Source organism: Mercenaria mercenaria, chromosome 9 (genome assembly GCF_021730395.1).
Source record: "Mercenaria mercenaria strain notata chromosome 9, MADL_Memer_1, whole genome shotgun sequence".
NCBI lineage: Eukaryota > Metazoa > Mollusca > Bivalvia > Venerida > Veneridae > Mercenaria > Mercenaria mercenaria.
In genome coordinates, this window is record NC_069369.1 from 58,468,355 (window position 1) to 58,490,217 (window position 21,863).

Here is a 21,863-nt window from a genome sequence, read left to right on the forward strand (position 1 = left end):
TGGTGTTACCATTTTTCTGTTAACACCACACCTGGTTGTATTTATTAGAAGATGCTTAATATAATATATTTTCATGTGGCAGTGCTATCACTTCAGTAAGATTTCTTTTATAAATAAATTTACGCAGATAATGTAGATTTTCTCATGGAAACAATGGCCATATTGGTGCACATTTGGGTCTATTCCAAAAATCAGCATTACCAGTTCATCACAGTGGATTAGAACAGGAAGTAATCAATAAATAAATTATGGTTGTTTTCAACAAAAATGGACTTTAACCAAAAAAAGTGGCTATATTGAAACAGTGCCTGTGTAAGTGTTGGATCATCGTAAATGATTATTGCAGGTGAGTAAAACTTAAATAGTTTTTTCAAACTGCTACTTTTCCTTTTAAGTCTAAAAATGTTTTCATGTCTGAGCATGCAAAATAAAATATTAAAGAAGTCCTACCGGTAGTAGGTGTATAATGTGACCTCATTACCCCAAATAGTGATTATATTGTTGAACAAAATCATTGTTTGGACTTCAGATGTGTAGAAATTATATGTGTTATCTAGGTGGACACAGATGCTTCAACATACTGTCACTGTACAGTCATATATACAGGATATATTTTCTATATCATAATATAAACCATGATTTTATCACATACTAAATTACACTTTCAGTCTTCTTTGTTTATCCCCCTGCCAAAGACGAAGGGGATATTAGAAATGCTCTCCGTCCGTGCGTCCGTCCGTCTGTCTGTCCGTCCGTCCGTCCGCAACGATCTTTGTCCGGAGCATAACTCCAAAAGTACTGGAGGGATTTTCTTCAAACTTCATACACTGATAGAACACATTGGGAGGAAGTGCAGTGTGCAAGAACAATAACTCTACCTTGCCTATTTTTTGAGTTATTCCCCTTTATCATATTTTCTTAAAAAAATTTGTCCGGAGCATAACTCCAAAAGTACTGGAGGGATTTTCTTCAAACTTCATACACTGATAGAACACATTGGGAGGAAGTGCAGTGTGCAAGAACAATAACTCTACCCTGCCTATTTTTTGAGTTATTCCCCTTTATCATATTTTCTTTAAAAATTTTGTCCAGAGCATAACTCCAAAAGTACTGGAGGGATTTTCTTCAAACTTCATACACTGATAGAACACATTAGGAGGAAGTGCAATGTGCAAGAACAATAACTCTACCTTGCCTACTTTTTGAGTTATTCCCCTTTATCATATTTTCTTAAAAAAAATTGTCTGCAGCATATCTTTTTCATGCATGGAGGGATTTTGATATATCTTGGCACAAATGTTCACCACCACGAGATGGAGTGTCGTGCGCAAGAACCAGGTCCCTAGTTCTAAGGTCAAGGTCACACTTAGAGGTCAAAGGATACAAGAATGAAAACCTTGTCCGGAGCACTTCTTCTTCATGCATAGAGGGATTTTGAAATAACTTGGCACAAATGTTCACCACCGCAAGACAGAGTGTCATGCGCAAGATCCAGGTCCCTAGGTCTAAGGTCAAGGTCACCTAGAGGCCAAAGGTCAGATACAAGAATGACTTTGTCCGAAGCATTTCTTCTTCATGCATGGAGGGATTTTGATGTAACTTGGCACAATTATACACCATCATGAGACGAAGTGTCATGCGCAGTTCCCTTCTTTAGAATTACTTCCCTCTGTTGTTACTTTAAATAGCTTTTATTGTAACTTTTTCATTACTAGTCGTAGGGAAAAATCGAGACCACTTTTCAGTAGTACAACATGCATGCTACATCCAATTTTGAGGTGTATTTTGACCAATCTCTACCTAGTAAAGATTTTTGTGTGGACTTACAATTTTTTTTTCTTAAGATTAACTTCCATTAGTTGTTACTATAAATAACTTACGTTGTAACATTTTTATAATTGACCACAGGGAAAAAACAAGACCACTTTTCTGTGGTACAACCTGGATGTTACTTTCCAATTTTAGGTGTATTTTAAGACATCTCTACCTCGTAAGGAGTTTTTTTGTGGACTTAGAAAAACAAAAGACTTAAAATGATTACTAAACAACCACAAAATTAAAATTCCATTTGCAAATACAGCTGCTAGAGTAAAGAAATTTGCTGTGACGGGCATATATTGTGACATTCTGGCACTCTTTTTCTCTGTTAGCTTTCCATTCCTTCTTTTTACAGTAGCCATATAGAAAAACATCATACAGCTATACTGTTCATGAAAATTAATAAAATTTAGCAGTAAACCACTTCACCACTGAATAATTCTTTCCTCCACATCTTTAAAACCCGTGATGTGGACCACAACTAAACGGTTTTTCAAAGCTTCTCCCAAAAAAAAAAAAAACTTTCAGACACTAACTTACCAGGAACTTTAGCCTTCAATTATAATATGCCCGGCGGGGGGATTGGCCATGTCTAACATGGCTCTTGTTTAATATGAAAACACTTCTAGTCTTGTTAGAGTTTTATCAAATAAATATTAGATCTACTAATTTATAGATTACTCTTTTCAATTAATCTTAAATTATAATTGGTTTAATTTCTGTCATTGTCAATTTTTATGTTTGGTATTACAGTTACAATAATTGTATCAATGATTAGTATGACTTTACAGTATTACAATGTTTCTTGCTCTAATAGAATGAATGATACTGATCCAGTTTTTATGAGAAATGGCATTTTGTTCTACAGGATATGACGTGATGCTGCTATTGGAATGAAAGTGTTATTCCACACAGACTTTTCATTGTAATGATAAATATAGTCAAACTTGTCTTAAGCAGCCAGCAAAGTGAGCAGCACAATCTGGCTGCATAAGGGAGTTGACTGCTTAGGACAAGTTTAAATCAGAACAAAAGGTAAATTTGGGAAGTAAGCTGACTGGCTGCTTAAGACAAGTGGCTGCTTAATACAGGTGACTGCTTAAGCAGGTTCAACAATATGTTGTTCCTTTTTCTAATAATATATACACCAATAGAGTAAATGGTCTTATCTTTTATACTATAAAGTCTTGAAATTCTTTTTCAGAGTGTGATCACAGTAAAGGGAAATGGAAGTATCTGAGAAAAAGGCAAAGCAAATTCCCTCAACATCCATTCTTCAAGGTTCCGACGATGATGCCCAGTTTTACTGCATACCATGTGAACAAGAAGGGCACTGTGTACAAGCCCATGGTTACTGCCAAAACTGTGCCGAGTATCTCTGTGAAACATGCTATAGAAGCCACAGAAAACCTGCCCCTTGCAGAAATCACGTCCTTCTGGATAGTTCCAAAATGCCAAAATCTCAAAAGTATCAAAGGTCCCATCCAGTTGCACATGACCTAGTTGAACCCTGTCCAAAACATCAAGGGGAAATCATAAAGTATTACTGCCATGACCATGCCTTCTTTGGATGCAGTCCATGTATTACAATCAATCACAGAGCGTGCAAGGCAGACTACATACCAGATGTTTCAGAAAACTTTGTTGCCAGTCAAGAATATACCAATCTTCTTCATTCTTTGAAAACCCTATGTAATAGCTGTAAGGAAATCGCAGTAACAACCAAAGAAAACAAAAGGGAGATAAAGAAACGCACGAAAGATTTAAGGGAAAAAATTGTAAAGTTTAGACAAGACATTAATCATACATTGGACAAATGGGAAATGGAGCTCAATCAACAAGTCGAACATATCTTTGGTAAAGAGAGCTCAAAAGCTGAATCTGTAGAAACAGAGTGCATTGAAGCATCAACTGAAGTTCAAAAGATGCAGAATGACATTGAAACATTACACGAATCAAGCAAATTAAATGAGCTGTTTATCAAAGTAAAGAAAAATGAAAATAATCTGAAAAAATATGCAGCACTCATTGACCAAATGCAAGAAAAGAACACAGTTTCTGATGTCACATTTGAACCTAATTTGGCTATAGAAAGAATGCTGTTGGAAGAAACCAGCTTAGGATGGCTTATACTGCAGCAAGATGGTGGTAGTAAGTGTCTTTCTACGACAGCAAAAGAACAACCATACAAACATCATAAAGAACCAGCCATGGAAAGAAAACAACAAAATCTTGCTAAACAGGCAGGAGGTCAAAATACCAACACAAAAAAGGTTTCTGACAAAGAATCTGTCAGCCAAAAGCAACAAACCATCATGACAGAGGTTAAAGGTCAAAAGAACAGTGGAACAGATGTTTATGCCAACATTACAGCCACCCAATCTGGCAAAATAAAGGTAAAGACAGAAAAAGACAGTAAGAACTGCTAAATCACAGGAATGACAATCATTTCCAGAGACAAACTTGCAATAGCTGACTATGGAAACAGTTCCATTAAAATAGTTGATACAAAGCAATCTAGAATTTTATCTGATAAGAAACTGAATTCTCCTCCATGGGATGTGGTACTTTTGCCAGCAGATGAACTGGCAGTAACAATTCCTGGGAGCTATATGATCCAAGTATTATTTATATCAGATCAATTTTCTACTAAAAGACAAATCAAAGTTAAAGGCCTATGCCATGGACTTTCTTACTTCAATCAAAACTTTGTAGTGACATTTAAATTACCTACAAAAGTTGAGATATTGACAGTACAAGGTGATCTTCTAATGACATTCATGAATGATCAAAGTTTTCAAATGCTCGACCATGTTGCTGCAGATGACAGCAAAAATCTTATCTATGTCTCTGATGCTCAAGTTTCTTCTAACAAAATAGCTTGTCTAAGTTTGAATGGAGAGGTTACAGGTATATATGAAGACAGTAAACTAAATTCTCCACGTGGCCTTGCTGTTCTAGAAGATGGGTCACTACTTGTTGCTTCTTCTGGAAGCTCAAAAATATGCTTGGTTTCACCAGACTTCAAAACCAGCAGAGTCTTGCAGAAAACTGATGGTCTCAACATGCCAGAGAGTGTAGCACTTGACAGGGAACAGAAGAAATTATATGTTGGTTCTTGGAATGACAGTTTCATATCAATATATGAATTAAAATGGTAGCAATGGTTGATGGTGTAAGTACGTCAGTATGATCAAACTATACCAGACTATCTTCCTATGGCTGAAGAGTATTATGTCTGATACTTATGTACAGAAATCAAACTGTTAATTGCAATTTGCTGTTAACTGTTAAAACACTACTACCCAGAATTATGCTGTTAAAATAATTTTGTTACAAACAAATTCTGCATCTGTAAAAGACCGCCTCGGTAGCCTAGTGGTAGAGCGTCCGCTTCGAGTGTGGAAGGTCGTGGGTTCGATCCCCGGCCACGTCATACCAAAGACGTAAAAAATGGTACTAGTAGCTTCCAGTTTGGCGCTCAGCATTAAGAGGATAGTGCTAGGACTGGTCAGTCTGGTGTCAGTATAATGTGACTGGGTGGGGTATCATGCCACGTGTCTACGGCGTGATATTCCATTGAGGCAGCACTATAAAGTTGGGCATTGTGCTCATTGCTACAAGTAGACACCGTCGTTTATATGACTGAAAAATTGTTGAAAAAGACGTTAAACCCGAACACACACACACACACACATCTGTAAAAGATGAAAGAAATAAACATACAAGCAAAACAGTACAGCAGAAGTCTTAACCCTTATAATGCTGGACACGATTCCGCCTTTGCAACCAGTGCAGATCATGATCAGCCTGCACATATGTGCAGTCTGAACATGATCTACACTGTTCGCTATTCAGTCAGGATCTTTTTGGTATGCACCCCCTTTAACAGTTAATGGTACTGTCCAAATTGAAAGATGGACAAGTTTAGTACAGAAATTTAGCATGGAAAGGCTTATACTAAAGCATTCTGATTGGTTGTTTCAGGGCAGTCATGAAACTGACCAATGACAACACTGCATTATCTAACTGGCCTCCATACCAAATGTAATTATCTTGGAGCATGCGCAATATTTTCAACGGAAAATTTAAACTTTTCTTACTAACTAAGTCTAGAATAATGTTTTGATAAGTAATATGAAAATGTTACATTTAGGTATGAAACCAGGGTGTTTAATATTAGATCAGCTATTTATTTTTTTTTTGGTGAGAAAGTCTGACAATAATATTAGGGTTGATCCAAAAGTAAGGTCAGCACATCCATTGCAATTATGTCAACATGTATGCTTATTCAATGAAGATTAAATAGGTAAATATTACTTTTTTGGGTTTTAAATAATATAAACCACTTCCAAGTGTGCCATTGAGGACATTTGGTCACATCAATAAACTGTAAAAACAACAAAATAAAGACAATCATCAGTGATATCATAACAATGCACCTAATTATATGAAATAATAATGGTGTGAAGCTACTTCTTTCAGAAGTAAACCATGAAAACTTTTGTGCCATCCTATAAAGATCGCTATGTGGTGCTTAGAATTGTTATTTGTAAGAAAACAAAAATATATATTTTTGATGTCAATAACGTCCGTAACTAATGGCAATAACTGCTACGATGCTTTCTGTATGTTTTAATTCTAGAGAAATAAACAACAATTTTTTATGATATTTTAAGAAATATTGTAAATAAATCAAGGTAAATGGCAGGATTTTTGTTGTTTTCTTTTAACTTCATATGTTTTTATGGCCCCAATAACACTACTTCCGAATCAACTGCCCTAGGTGACATTGTGACTTTCCAGCTTTTCATGTTGGATTTGCTGACTTTTAACTACAAAAATCTTCTTACAGTCCAAAACAATTATCTCGACTTCAGTTATTTTGATATCTCGAGTGCATTTTCCCTGTCTCGATTTTTTCCTTCTTATTTCAAATAAATCAACTACGGAAATCTTGATTTGGTTATTTCGATTTTTTAAAAATATTTTGACTAAATTTTCTATCCCCAACTTCGAAATTTACACCGGTTATCACAAGTAGATATTAACTGCCTGCCATATGCAGGTGCGAAGAAGCTGCATGCAGGTGTCGTCTGCATCTGTAGGTACAAGAAACAACATGCAGTTATTCACTCAATGATCCTGCGTAGACTTGAAGCAATTTAACTGGTGCTCATGCAGGGCCTGCTCTGGGTCAGATTTTCTTTGAGCCAATTGTATGTCGCGGTTGTGGGGCGAGGCGCGGGGCTGTTTGCGGGATGAAAACTTTTGTGAATTTCAAGTGTGAATGGTGCCATGATAGCTATTTTGACTGAAGTGCAACATACATACATGAAGTTATGGCTAACACATTTACTTTGTTAAAAAAACAACATAACTTTAAATTTGGTCTTTTAAACAAGAGACTTTCAACTTGAGCAATTGTAATTACATGTACAAAACTCTTAATAAACTATTAACAATACCTTTGCTTGTAGCACAGGAGCCTGAAATTCTATCTATAATGCTCCAAAATGAGTCATGTGTCATTAATTGTTTGTCTGCGACATAAGCTGTGTGACATATTATTGAGTGCATTTAATTGCACTTATAAACATTAAGAAACCCAAGAGTAAGTTTTTTCATCATGTGCATTGCACAAATCCAAAGATGATGGAAAGAGGTATTAGAAATAGTAAGTTGAAAACAAGATTAAAATTAACATGAAACAAACAGCAGAAGACTTTATTAATGATTAATTTCAACAAGGAATGACCAATCAATATGTAAAACATAATATTCATGTACAAAGTTATATATTTTGCTTAAAAAAAATCTTTTTATCAATACAAAACTTAATTACCACACCTACCAACCAAAGTTGACCTAACTTCACTAATCTTGATATTTTGATACATCAACTTTTTTCCCTTGGTCCCAACGAAGTCAAGATATCAATCTTTGATTAATCTATGATTATGCTATTTATAAAATAGGATTTTTTTTTTTTTTAAATGTAGAACTTTTTATTTTTGTTTGTATTTTGTGGCATGATCCACTTTGATGATGAAGCCAAAAAAAACAAACAAAACAAAAGACTTGTCCATAAGACAGCCCATGCTAGACTATTTGAATTGTTGTCCCAGAAGCAGGAATATTACCCTAAATGTTAAAATATCTATAAAGTTTCAATGCAATATCTGCATTAGTTTTGGACCTAGAAAAAGAAACAAGAGGGCCATAATTGCCCTATATCGCTCACCTGTCATCATGGCACTTAAGGACAAGAAGGTAAAAAAATCATAATCAAGATCAATCAAAAGAATCATGAGAAAATATAGTTGAAATTTTCTTTAAGGTACAGATATGTCAAAATACACCTATAAATTGGAGGTACCATCCATGTTGTACCACAGGAAAGTGGTCTCGGCTTTTCCCTAAGGCCAATAATAAAAAAGTTACTAAATAAGCAATTTATAGTAACATACAAGAGGGCCATGATGGCCCTATATAGCCCACCTGTTATCATTGCACTTGAGGACAAGAAGGTCCTCAGAAAAAATATCTAAGTCCAAAGGACAGGAACAACAAAGGGAAGAAATTTAACCCAAAAGAAAATCTTACAAGGTATAGATATGTTAAAATACACTTCAAAATTGGAGGTACCATCCATGTTGTACCACAGAAAACTGGTCTCGTGTTTTCCATACGGCCAATAATAAAAAAGTTACTAAAAATAAGCTATTTATAGTAATGTAAAAGGGAAGTAATTGAAAAAAAATAAATATTGTAAGTGGACAAAAGAAGGATCTGCCAAATAAATCTGTTGACATAAATGAAATTTCAGATCAGTATCTTCAGTAGTTATGGAGATATAACAATTTTAATTTGAAATAAAGGGAGGTAATTTGACATAAAATCAGTCCACAGTTATCTACCCTGATTGTCTCAGTCCAACCAATAACAATAATGAAATTTCAAATAAGTCCTGTAAGTACTTACTGATATAAATCCATTTTGATTCCAATCAGGGGAGGTAATCAGATATAAAATAACTCTGGAACCTATGATTGGATCTGATTTGTCATGGAATCCAAGATTTATTGTTGTTGAAGATATTTTGGAAGTTTGTATCAAATAAAACCATAAATGAAGTCTCTATATGGCTGCAAAAGCCAAAATAGCCAATTTTGGACCTTTAAGGGGCCATAACTCTGGAACCCATGAAGGAATCTGGCCAGTTGAAGAAAGGAAGCAAGATCTTGTGGTGATACAAGTTGTGTGCAAGTTTGGTTAAAATCAAATCATAAATGAAGCTGGTATTGTGCAGACAAGGTCAAAATAGCTAATTTTGGCCCTTTCAGGGGCCATAACTCTGGAACCCATAATAGAATCTGGCCAGTTCAAGAAAGGAATCAAGATCTTGTGGTGATACAAGTTGTGTGCAAGTTTGGTTAAAATCAAATCATAAATGAAGCTGCTATTGCGCAGACAAAGTCAAAATAGCTAATTTTGGCCCTTTCAGGGGCCATCACTCTGGAAACCATTACAGGATCTGGCCGATTCAAGAAAGGAACCGAGATCTTAAGGTGACACAAGTTTTGTGCAGGTTTGGTTAAAATAAAATCATAAATGAAGCTGCTATTGTGCAGACAAGGTCAAAATATCTTATTTTGGCCATTTCAGGGGCCATAACTCTGGAACCCATAAAGAGATCTGGCCAGTTCAAGAAAGGAACCAAGATCTTAAGGTGACACAAGTTTTGTGCAGGTTTGGTTAAAATAAAATCATAAATGAAGCTGCTATTGTGCAGACAAGGTCAAAATATCTTATTTTGGCCATTTCAGGGGCCATAACTCTGGAACCCATAAAGAGATCTGGCCAGTTCAAGAAAGGAACCAAGATCTTATGGTGATACAAGTTGTGTGCAAGTTTGGTAAAAATCAAATCCAAAATAAAGCTGCTATTGTGCAGACAAGGTTAAAATAGCTAATTTTGGCCCTTTCAGGGGCCATAACCCTGGAATCCATAATGTGATCTGGCCAGTTCAAGAAAGGAACCAAGATCTTATGGTGATACAAGTTGTGTGCAAGTTTGGTTAAAATAAAATCATAAATGAAACCACTATCATGCAGACAAGAAATTGTGGACGGACGACGGACGAAGGGCGATCACAAAAGCTCACCCTGTCACTACGTGACAGGTAAGCTAAAAAACAAATGTCTAAGCTATATGCCTTTAAGTAATAGCTATACTGACTTGCACACAGAACTTTAACCAGGATTTTCTAAGTCCAAAAGGGGGCATAATTTGACCAAAGTGCATATCAGATTTATGGGATTTGATGCTATTACTTAAGATTTATAACCCCAAAGACACCTGTGAAGTTTCAATTCAATACCTGCATTAGTTTTGGAGATAGTAACTTACATGTAAAACTTTAAGCAGGATTTTTCTAAGTGCAAAAGGGGGCATAATTTGCCCACAATACAAGTCAGACTTATGAGACTAAATGCTATCACCTGATGACACATGTGAAGTTTCAATTCAATACCTGTATTAGTTTTGGAGATAGTAACTTGCCCAGGATTTTCTAATTCCGATAGGGGGCATAACTTTCTCAAAATACATGTCAGATTTATGGGATTTGACCAAGTGCGGTTGATAATTGACTTAGAAAAAGAAAAACAAGAGGGCCATGATGGCCCTATATCGCTCACCTGTTATCACTGCACTTGAGGACAAGAGGGTCCTCAGAAAAAATATCTAAGTCCAAAGGACAGGAACAACAAAGGGAAGAAATTTAACCAAAAAGAAAAAAAAATTCTTACAAGGTACAGGTATGTCAAAATACACCTAAAAATTGGAGGTACCATCCATGTTGTACCACAGAAAAGTGGTCTCGGTTTTTCTCTACGGCCAATAATAAAAAAGTTACTAAAAATAAGCTATTTAAGTAATGTAAAAGGGAAGTAATTAAAAAATTTTTATTGTAAGTGAACAAAAGAAGGATCTGCCAATTAAATCTGTTGACATAAATGAAATTTCAGATCAGTATCTTCATTAGTTACGGAGATATACCCATTTTAATTTGAAATAAAGGGAGGTAATTTGACATAAAATCAGTCCATAGTTATCTACCCTGACTGGCTCAGTCTAACTAATGACAATAATGAAATTTCAAATAAATCCTATAAGTACTTACTGATATAAATCCATTTTGATTACAATCAGGGGAGGTAATCAGATATAAAAAAAACTCTGGAACCTACAATTGTATCTGATTTGTCATGGAATCCAAGATTAAACTATAAAAGAAGTATCTATATGGCTGCAAAAGCCAAAATAGCCAATTTTGGACCTTTAAGGGGCCATAACTCTGGAACCCATGATGGAATCTGGCCAGTTTAAGAAAGGAACCAAGATCTTGTGGTAATACAAGTTGTGTGCAAGTTTGGTTAAAATCAAATCATAAATGAAGCTGCTATTGTGCAGACAAGGTCAAAATAGCTAATTTTGGCCCTTTCAGGGGCCATAAGTCTGGAACCCATTAAGGGACCTGGCCGGTTTAAAAAAGGAACCAAGATCTTATGCTGACACAAGTTTTGTGCAAGTTTGATTAAAATTTTCAAATCATAAATGAAGCTGCTATTGTGCAGACAAGGTCAAAATAGCTAATTCTGGCCCTTTCAGGGACCATAACTCTGGAACCCATAATGGAATTTCACCAGTTGAAGAAAGGAACCAAGATCTTATGGTGATACAAGTTGTGTGCAAGTTTGGTTAAAATAAAATCATAAATGAAGCTGCTATTGTGCAGACAAGGTCAAAATAGCTAATTCTGGCCCTTTCAGGGGCCTTAACTCTGGAACCCATACTGGAATCTGGCCAGTTCAAGAAAGGAACCAAGATCTTATGGTGATACAAGTTGTGTGCCAGTTTGGTAAAAATCAAGTTATAAATAAAGCTGCTCTTGTGCAGACAAGGTCAAAATAGCTAATTTTGGCCCTTTCAGGGGCCATAACTCTGGAACCCATAATGGAATCTGGCCAGTTCAAGAAAGGAACCAAGATCTTATGAAGATACAAGTTGTGTGCAAGTTTGGTTAAAATAAAATCATAAATGAAACCACTATCGTGCAGAAATTGTTGACGCACGGACGGACGCACGGACGGACTGACGACAGACGAAGGGTGATCACAAAAGCTCACCTTGTCACTATGTGACAGGTGAGCTAATAAGTTTCAAAGCAATATGCTGTAAAGTAAAGTAATAGCTAAATGTACTTGCATGCAAAACTTTCACCAGGATTTTCTTAGTCCAAAAGTGGGCATAATTTGGCCAAAATACATGTAAGAATTATGGCACTTGACCCAATGAGGTTGAAAATTGACCCAGAAAAAGAAAAAAATAAGTTTCAGTGCTATATGCCTTTAAGTAATAGCCATTATGTACTTGAAAGCAAAACTTTAACAAGGATTTTCTAAGTCCAAAAGGTGGCATAATTTAGCGAAAATGCATGTCATAGTTATGGAACCTAATCTAGTGAGGTTGATAATTGACCTAAAAAGAAACAAAACTTTTCTTTGAAGTTTTATGCCTTTAAATGATGGCCATATGTATTTGCACGCAAAACTTTACCCAAGTTGTGATGCTGACGCTAACGCTAGGGTGAGTAGAATAGCTAGATTATTCTTCAATTAGTCAAGCTGAAAAAGAAAATTTAATGATTTGTTTTTTGGTGGAGGTGTGGGAGGGGGAGCAGGGTGTGTGTGTTCTGCGGTGGTGAGAGGATATCAAAGGGCAAGGAACTAAATAAAATCTTGTTTTTTGGGGGGATGGGTTGGGGAGGAAGGTAGCGGGAGGCCTTTATGTAGGGGGAGTGTAATGTAGATTGTTGCAGTCTGCACTTTGTCTCATCACAACCCGCCTATATGCCAAGTTTCAAGTCAATACCCGAAATATGATAGGCATATCTGACCCTGACTTTTGAGCTACCACAACTGTTCATGCACTATGCACATCAATTCACCACCACCTACCTGTATGCCAAGTTTGAAGTCAATACTTTGAATGGTTAATAAGTTATGCTCTAGACACAAAATATGATGGACAGATTTGACCTTTCAGCTCAATTTGTAATCTTGACCTTTGGCCTACAGAGCCGGTTCAAGCACTCTGTACATCGTCTTGCTGCCATCTATATGCCAAGGTTAAAGTCAATACCTTTAATGGTTAAAAAGTTGTGCTCCGGACACAAATTGAGATGGACAGATGGACGGATGTGCCATCATAAGACGTCAATTTGTTCAAAATGCGCATATAAAAATGAAATAAAAACGTCATAAAATGTTGCTAAAATGTGATTAACCACCTTTAAAAACTAAAAGTTTTTCTATGATTTGACTTTGTGAAGTTCTGACTCAATTTCAAACTTCACCGAACTTTCATAAAAACAAATATTCTGACAAAATAAACAAGAGGGCCATGATGGCCCTATATCGCTCACCTAAGTAGAGTTGCTTGCTTGAACAAATTTCTTAGCTAAAGCTTTAAGATCTAGGCCTTCTGGTTTTTTTTAAGCAAATTTATGAAGATTCAAGTAACACTGGGGCTGGGTCAATTTGACCCTGTGGGGTCAAGATTTGAACAAATTTTGTAGAGGTCCATTAGGCAATGCTACATGTCAAATACCTAAGCTCTAGGCCTTCTGGGTTTTTTTTTAGAAAATTCTGAAGATTTTTCTATATACAATCAAGTAACCCCATGGGGCGGAGCCAATTTGACCCGGGGGTCATGATTTGAACAAATTTTGTAGAAGTCTACTAGGCAATGCTACATGTCAAATATCTAAGATCAAGGCCTTCTGGTTTATTTTTAGAAAATTTTTGAAGATTTTCATATGTAAATTCAAGTGACCCCTGGGGCCCCGGGGGTCATGATTTGAACAAATGTTGTAGAGGTCCACTAGGCCATGCTACATGTGATATATCTAAGCTCAAGGCCTTCTGGTTTATTTTTAGAATTTTTTTGAAGATTTTCATATGTAAAATCAAGTGGCCCCATAGGGCGGCGTCAATTTTGACCCCAGGGTCATGATTTGAACAACTTTAGTAGAGGTCCACTAGGCAATGCTACATGTCAAATATCTAAGCTCTAGGTCTTCTGGTTTTTGAGAAGAAGATTTTTTAAGATTTTCCTATGTAAAATCAAGTGACCCCGGCGGTGGGGCCAATTTTGACCCCGAGGGTCATGATTTAAACAAATTTTGTAGAGATCCACTAGGCAATGCTACATGTGAAATATCTAAGCTCTAGGCCTTCTGGTTTATTTTTAGAAATTTTTTGAAGATTTTCATAGGTAAAATCAAGTGACCCCTGGGGCGGGGTCAATTTTGAACCCGGGGTCTTGATTTGAACAACTTTAGTAGAGGTCCACTAGGCAATGCCACATGTCAAATATCAAAGCTCCAGGGCTTATGCTTTTTGAGAAGAAGATATTTTAAGATTTTCTTATGTACAATCAAGTAACCCCTGGGGCGGGGTCAATTTTGACCCCGAGGGTCATGATTTGAACAAACTTGGTAGAGGTCCACTAGGCAATGCTTCACACCAAATATCTAAGCTCTAGGGCTTCTGGTTTTTGAGAAGAAGATTTTTTAAGATTTTCCTATATAAAATCAAGTGATCCCTTGGCCAGGGTCAATTTTAACCCAGAGGTCATGATTTGAACAACTTTAGTAGAGGTCCACTAGGCAATGCAACATGTCAAATATCTAAGCTCTTTGAGAAGAAGACTTTTTTAAGATTTTCCTATGTAAAATCAAGTGACCCCTGGGGCGGGGTCAATTTTGATTTGAATAAATTTGGTAGAGGTCTACTAGGCAATGCTTCACACCAAATATCTAAGCTCTAGGGCTTCTGGTTTTTGAGAAAAAGATTTTTAAAGTTTTTCCTTTTGGTTGCCATGGCAACCAGAGTTCTCCATGGAATTCAATTCTTTGAACAATTTTGAAAGGGGGCCACCCAAGGATCATTCCTGTGAAGTTTGGTGTAATTCTGCCCAGTGGTTTTCAAGAAGAAGATTTTTTTACAAATTGTTGACGCACAACGGACGACGCACGATGGACATCAAGCGGTCATAATAGCTCACCTTGTCACTTCGTGACAGGTGAGCTAAAAAGTGGAAAACCACAGGTCGCCCAACACGACGTAAACGAAACTGTTGCAGGCTCAGTTTGATTGAGCCTGTTCATGGACGGTAGTGGAAATGCAAGCTACAGTCCACGCCCTCTAGCCCCAGGTTGAGCAGAACTCAACATTTACACATGCTATAAGTACAAGAATATAATTTGGAGACATCCGCAGATGTATTCATACGGGGGTGCACATGGAACCTTCAATGATGCACTGAGTGCAATTCCATGAAAAGCGGCATATGGTCCCCATATAAAAAATTGGCTTTGCCCTAAACGAGAAAACAATGGGCAGAACTAAACAAACTGGAATTTAGAGAGGGGATCTGTGGTTATGAAGCCTGCATATCACAGAAACTGCCAAAAGACAAAATTAAAAAGCAGGCACCATATCCATGGAGTGATTAAACAATACCCAAAGCTTTAAAAGCTGGGGTATTGGAACAACCCAAGCTGAAAAATTAAACAGTACACTAACACAACATAAATGTCGTGCTGAACGATCTGAAGAGATCGAAATAGAACAGCTCTGATTGAAGGTACGGTTTCATGTAGGTTAAGTAGAAACTGGGCATCTAAAGTGTTAAAATGGTTTTTCTATGATCTGACCTAGTGACGTAGTTTTTTACCGAATCTGTCTGAGACTTTGTTGAGGCTAACATTATGACTAAGTTTTCATTAAGATTTGGCAAATCTGTGATCTCAGGAGTATTCACAGTAAAACTGCAGAAGATAGATGATGGACCTTCCACCTTTTCTAACAGCTCACCGATAACCTTTGGTAAAGGCCGCCTAAAAGACTTTACTTTTCGAAGAAGTGATGTAAGTATGTGGTCAAAATATTACCACAGAATTTGAGACAAAAGAAGAAAAATATATAAGACAATGTACATTTTTGTACCTGTATTTGTGGAACTTAATAAGTATTGCACTATATGGCAATGTGTGACCATGATGGTAAACAAGAGTTCAAAGTTTCAAAGCCACTGATGGTAAACAAGAGTTCAAAGTTTCAAAGCCACTGATGGTAAACAAGAGTTCAAAGTTTCAAACCCACTGATGGTAAACAAGAGTTCAAAGTTTCAAACCCACTATCAAACAGTTTAGACAAAATACAGAATTATATGCGAAATTAACTAATTTCTATGTCAAAAAGGGCCATAACTGAGCCAATGTCCTTGTCCTAGTTATGAAGTCTTGCCTATGTATGTAGACTTTGATGGTAAACAAGTGGTCAAAGTTTCAATGCCATATGACAAACAGGTCAGAAAAATATGGACTGAAAAAATTAACTGATTTCCAAGTGGTTGAAGTCCAAAAAGGGCCATAATTAAGCAAAATTATTTGACAAAGTTATGTACTCTTGCCTACAGATGGAGATCCTAATGATAAACAAGTGTTTGAAGTTTCAAAGCCACATGTCAAACAGTTTTGATAAAACATGGACTTGTACGAAAACTGAACCAATTTCCAAGTCCAAAGAGGGCCATATTTAAGCCAAAATACTTGACAGAGTTATGTACTCTTGCCTACAGATGGAGATCATGATGATAAACAAGTGTTCAAAGTTTCAAAGCCACAAGACAAAACAAGGACATGTACAACAGGAGCTGTCCGTAAGACAGCCAATGCTCGACTATTCGAATTATTGTCCCAGAAGCAGGAAAATATTACCTTAATGTTAAAATATCTATAGAGTTGCAATCCAGTATCTGCATTAGTTTTGGAGATAGTAACTTGCATGCAAAACTTTAAGCAGAAGTTTTAAGTCCAAAAGGGGGCATAATTTGCCCGAATTACATGTCAGAGTTATGGGACTTAACCCAGTGAGGTTGGTAATCGATCTAGAAAAAGAAAAAATAAGTTTCAAATCTATATGCCTTTAAGTAATAGCTGTATGTACTTGCACGTAAAACTTGAACCAGGATTTTCTAAGTCCAAATGGGGGCATAATTTGGCCAAAATGCAGGTCAGAGTTATGGGCCTTGATGCTATCAACTAGTTTTATAACCCCACATGTGAAGTTTCAATTCAATATCTGCATTAGTTTAACTGTTTTGGAGATAGTAACTTGCATGTAAAACTTTAACCAGGATTTTCTAATTCGAAAAAAGGGGCATAATTTGCCCAAAATACATGTCAGAGTTATGGGACTTGACCCAGTGAAGTTGGTAATTTATCTAGAAAAAGAAAAAATAAGTTTCAAATCTATATGCCTTTTAGTAATAGCTGTATGTACTTGCACGCAAAACTTTAACCAGAATTTTCTAAGTCCAAAAGGGGGCATAATTTGGCCAAAATGAAGGTCAGAGTTATGGGACTTGGTGCTATCAACTAGTTTTATAACCCCGAAGACACATGTGAAGTTTCAATTCAATATCTGCATAAGTTTTGGAGATAGTAACTTGCATGTAAAACTTTAACCAGAATTTTCTAAGTCCAAAAGGGGGCATGATTTGCTCAAAATACATGTCAGAGTTATGGAACTTGACCCAGTGAGGTTGGTAATTGACCTAGAAAAAGAAACAAGAGGGCCAAGATGGCCCTAGGTCGCTCACCTAAGAAACACACCATAACAGTGTAAAACATGTTTGACCTAGTGATTTCATGGAAACAAATATTCTGACCAATTTTCATTAAGATTGGACCAAAAAATTGGTCTCTTGCGATAAAACAAGCATTTTCTTAGATATGACCTAGTTTTTGACCCTAGATGACCCATGTTCAAACTCGACCTAGATTTTATCAAGGCAATCATTCTGACCAAAATTCATGAAGATCAACTGAAAAATACAGCCTCTATCACATACATAAGTTTTTTCTTTGATTTGACCAAGTGACCTAGTTTTTGACCTCAGATGAACCATATTCAAATTCAACCTAGATTTCATTAAGGCAATCAACCTGACCGAATTTCATAAAAATCAATTGAAAAAAACAGTCTCTATCGCATACACAAGATTTTTCTTTAATTTGACCTAGTGACCTAGTTTTTGACCTCAGATAACCCATATTCAAAATCGACCTAGATTTCATCAATGCAATCACTCTGACCAAATTTCATGAAGATCAATTGAAAAATACATCCTCTATTGCATACACAATGTTTTTCTTCGATTGACCTAGTGACCTAGTTTTTGACCCCAGATGACCCATTTTCGAACTCAGACTAGATTTTATCAAGGTAATCATTCTGGCTAAATTTAATGAAGATCAGTTGAAAAATACCGCCTCTATATGTATACACAAGGTTTCTCTTTGATTTGACCAAGTGACCTAGTTTTTGACCCAGATGACCCATTTTCGAACTTGGTCTAAATTTCATCAAGGGTATCATTCTGACCAAAATTCATGAAGATCAATTGAAAAATACAGCCTCTATTGCATACACAAGGTTTTTACGCGATATTACCTAGTGACCTAGTTTTTGAACCCAGATGACCCATTTTCGAACTCGGCCTAGATTTCATCAAGGTAATCATTCTGACCAAAATTCATGAAGATAAATTGAAAAATACCGCCTCTATCGCATACACAAGGTTTTTCTTTGATTTGACCTAGTGACCTAGTTTTTGACCCCAGATGACCCATTTTCGAACTTGGCCTAGATTTCATCAAGGCAATCATTCTGACCAAAATTCATGAAGATCAATTGAAAAATACAGCCTCTATCGCATACACAAGGTTTTTCTTTGATTTGACCTAGTGACCTAGTTTTTGACCCCAGATGACCCATTTTCGAACTCGGCCTAGATTTCATCAAGGTTATCATTCTGACCAATATTCATGAAGAAGAATTGAAAAATACAGCCTCTATCGCATACACAAGGTTTTTCTTTGATTTGACCCAGTGACCTAGTTTTTGACCCGAGATGACCCATTTTCGAACTCAGCTTAGATTTCATCAAGATTATCATTCTGACCAATATTCATGAAGATAAATTGAAAAATACCGCCTCTATCGCATACACAAGGTTTTTCTTTGATTTGACCTAGTGACCTAGTTTTTGACCCGAGATGACCCATTTTCATACTCGGCCTAGATTTCATCAACGTTATCGTTCTGACCAATATTCATGAAGATTAAATGAAAAAGACAGCCTCTATCGCATACACAAGGTTTTTCTTTGATTTGACCTAGTGACCTAGTTTTTGACCCAAGATGACCCATTTTCGAACTCGGCCTAGATTTCATCAAGGTTATCATTCTGACCAATATTCATGAAGATTAATTGAAAAATACAGCCTCTATCGCATACACAAGCTAAATGTTGACAGACGACGGACGACAGACGACAGACGCCAGACGACAGACGACAGACGACGGACGACGGACGCCGGACATTGAGCGATCAAAAAACTCACCTGAGCATTGCTCAGGTGAGCTAAAAATAAGTTTCAATGCTATATGCCTTAAATGATAGCTGTATGTACTTGCATGCAAAAACTTAACCAAGGTGTGACGCCGACGCCAGGGTGAGTAGAATAGCTAGACTATTCTTCGAATAGTCGAGCTAATAAGTTTCAAAGCTATATGCATTTAAATGATCGCCATATGTACTTGCATGCAAAACTTTAACCAAGGTGTGACGCTGACGCCAGGGTGAGTAGAATAGCTAGACTATTCTTCGAATAGTCAGGCTAAAAACTGAACCAATTTTCAAGTCAACGGGCCATAATTCATCAAAAATAGCTGACAGAGTTATGTACTATTGCCTACAGATAGAGACTGTTATAATGAACAAGTGATAAAAGTTTCAAAGTCGTAAGTCAAACAGTTTCCACAAAATATAAACTGGTACAAAAAACTTAACCAAGATTTTAAGTTAAAAGGAAGCATAATTCAGACAAAATCCTTGATAGAGTTATGTACTCTTGCCTAAAACTAGACATGATGATGGTACACAAGTATTGAGAGTTTCAAAGCTTTATCTCAAAAAGTTTTCTCAAAATGTGAACTGATACAAAAAACTTAACCAAGGTGTGACGCCGACACCATGGTGAGTAGGATAGCTTTACTTATTCTTCGAATGGTCAACCTTATAAAACATGAACAGGTTGCTATGTGCTGAACTCCTCTATGGCAACTTTCAAATGACACCTTGACACTGACCACCCAATTACCAAGTATAAAGTGTAATATGAAATATACTGATTCCCTAATCCAAAACGGTTTTAAAGGCATCAACTAAAGCACCAAATTCATACTTGTTCTGCGGAGTCGCCAGCTGTTTGAACTGTATTTGTTTGGTTTCTTTCTTCAGTTCCTCAGCAGATCTTCCAAATATATATCTGTTAGGGATGGGAGGTAACTCTTGCAGACTTCCTGCCTCTCCATGATTTACAAGCAGACGTAACAGTGACTGATAGGTAACCTCATGAGTTGCTGTATCTAAAACAGACATAAAGTTCACATTTCAAATAATGTTTAAAAACTCAAACAACATTGCTTACATTTTTTGTGATCTTTTTTTTATGCTGGAAATAATGTACATCCTACATTCTAAAACAACGCTATGATTATGTATTCAACAGGAAGTTCAACAGCAGATCCAGAGCAAAGTGTCAGAGGTAAATTGTAGTCATTTTTAGTTATATGCATAAGTGAGGTAAATATCTTCCATCATCTTTTAAACCACAAAATAAGATCATCTAAAAGAAATAATCCGGCACAGCAGACTTAAAAGTCATCATTAAAGAAATAATTTATAGCAAAAGAGTGTTTTAACACTACTTATGCACGATGGGCGGTTATACGTCTGGCGTAATAATTTCACAAGGGCGCAGCCCGAGTGAAGTTATTTGTACGACGTATTACCGCCCGAGTATATAAATAGTGTTAAAACACTCTTTTGCTATGAATTATTTCGATTCTAATATGCCCTGAATCTAAAACAGTAGATAAAACATAGTAGCGCTCTTTCTTGGTCACAACAAAAACACTGACGTCACCGCACGTTAACGTGATGTCATTCTAGCGCAAGAGTGTTTTAACAGAGAAAAGCATATTAGAATAAACAGTAGAGTATTTGTATCCATTTTTTTAACAACACTGTACATACGAGACATACAGCTTACAGATTTATCCACCTAATCCTAATTGAATTTGAGTGATGCCAAAATTAACACATTCAACTCGCCCTGATACAAACATCTCCTTAGTATAATATTCTTTATGTACCAGCAGACGACTACATGACGCAAAGCAGGGTGTCTTCATGCCAAAACATCGAAAAAAAGATAATTCATAATGTAATGTACAAACTTCTTACCAGTTGGAAGCCTACAGTGGTAGCGGAGTGTGCACAAATGTTCAGCAGTTTTCACGAACAAGTAGAGATCCTTGTCATCATGGTTACCAACAAGATCAAAGTAATTACAGATGTCGTCACGAGACAAAATCTCCGCCATCTTTATCTCCATACCACTCCACCAGGTGTCTAGATGCTTAGAGAGGACTACTCCACGCTGAAAATTTGGTTTTTCCATGTTTCATAAATATACTCAGGCAATGAAATATATACAGACTTTTGAAAAACCATACCTGAAACTTTTTTGCGGCAGCAGAGAGACTGAGATTTCATACTTGTACAGGTCGAGTATGCATGCTGGTGTGTTAAAGTATCTTTGTAAATGACTGTTGTATGACAACTTTCAGCCTGAATGAAATTCCTGGTTTTTGCAAAACAGCTACTTTGTGGGGATATGACTTTATGGATTTAAAATTTTGAACATAAAATGAATAGGAATTTTACTTGTTTTGTAAGATTTTATTCTGGGGATTGATTCAACAACAAAATAAATTTTAAAAAATCTCCCGTGAATATTGATGATTTTACAATACTTAGAGGTACAAGTTCTTAAAACT

The 21,863-nt window shown here is 36.4% G+C and overlaps 2 protein-coding genes across 2 annotated transcripts in view; one reads left to right on the top strand and one right to left on the bottom strand.

Moving 5' to 3' along the window:
• The window catches only part of LOC123547220 (schlafen family member 13-like), a 53,707-nt gene that overhangs the window by 22,134 nt on the left and 9,710 nt on the right, over positions 1-21,863 (bottom strand). Inside the window, exons 5-6 of the mRNA XM_053551496.1 lie at positions 21,268-21,463; positions 20,204-20,387 (exon numbers count right to left, since the gene is read on the bottom strand). Coding sequence (XP_053407471.1) covers positions 20,204-20,387; positions 21,268-21,463 — 380 coding nt within the window. The remainder of the gene's footprint in view (positions 1-20,203; positions 20,388-21,267; positions 21,464-21,863) is intronic.
• Positions 190-6,529, top strand: LOC123547221 (E3 ubiquitin-protein ligase TRIM33-like). The gene is made up of 2 exons (XM_045334149.2): positions 190-346; positions 3,023-6,529. Exon 2 carries the CDS (start codon positions 3,045-3,047, stop codon positions 4,245-4,247), a length of 1,203 nt encoding a protein of 400 aa, XP_045190084.2. The 5' UTR covers positions 190-346; positions 3,023-3,044; the 3' UTR covers positions 4,248-6,529.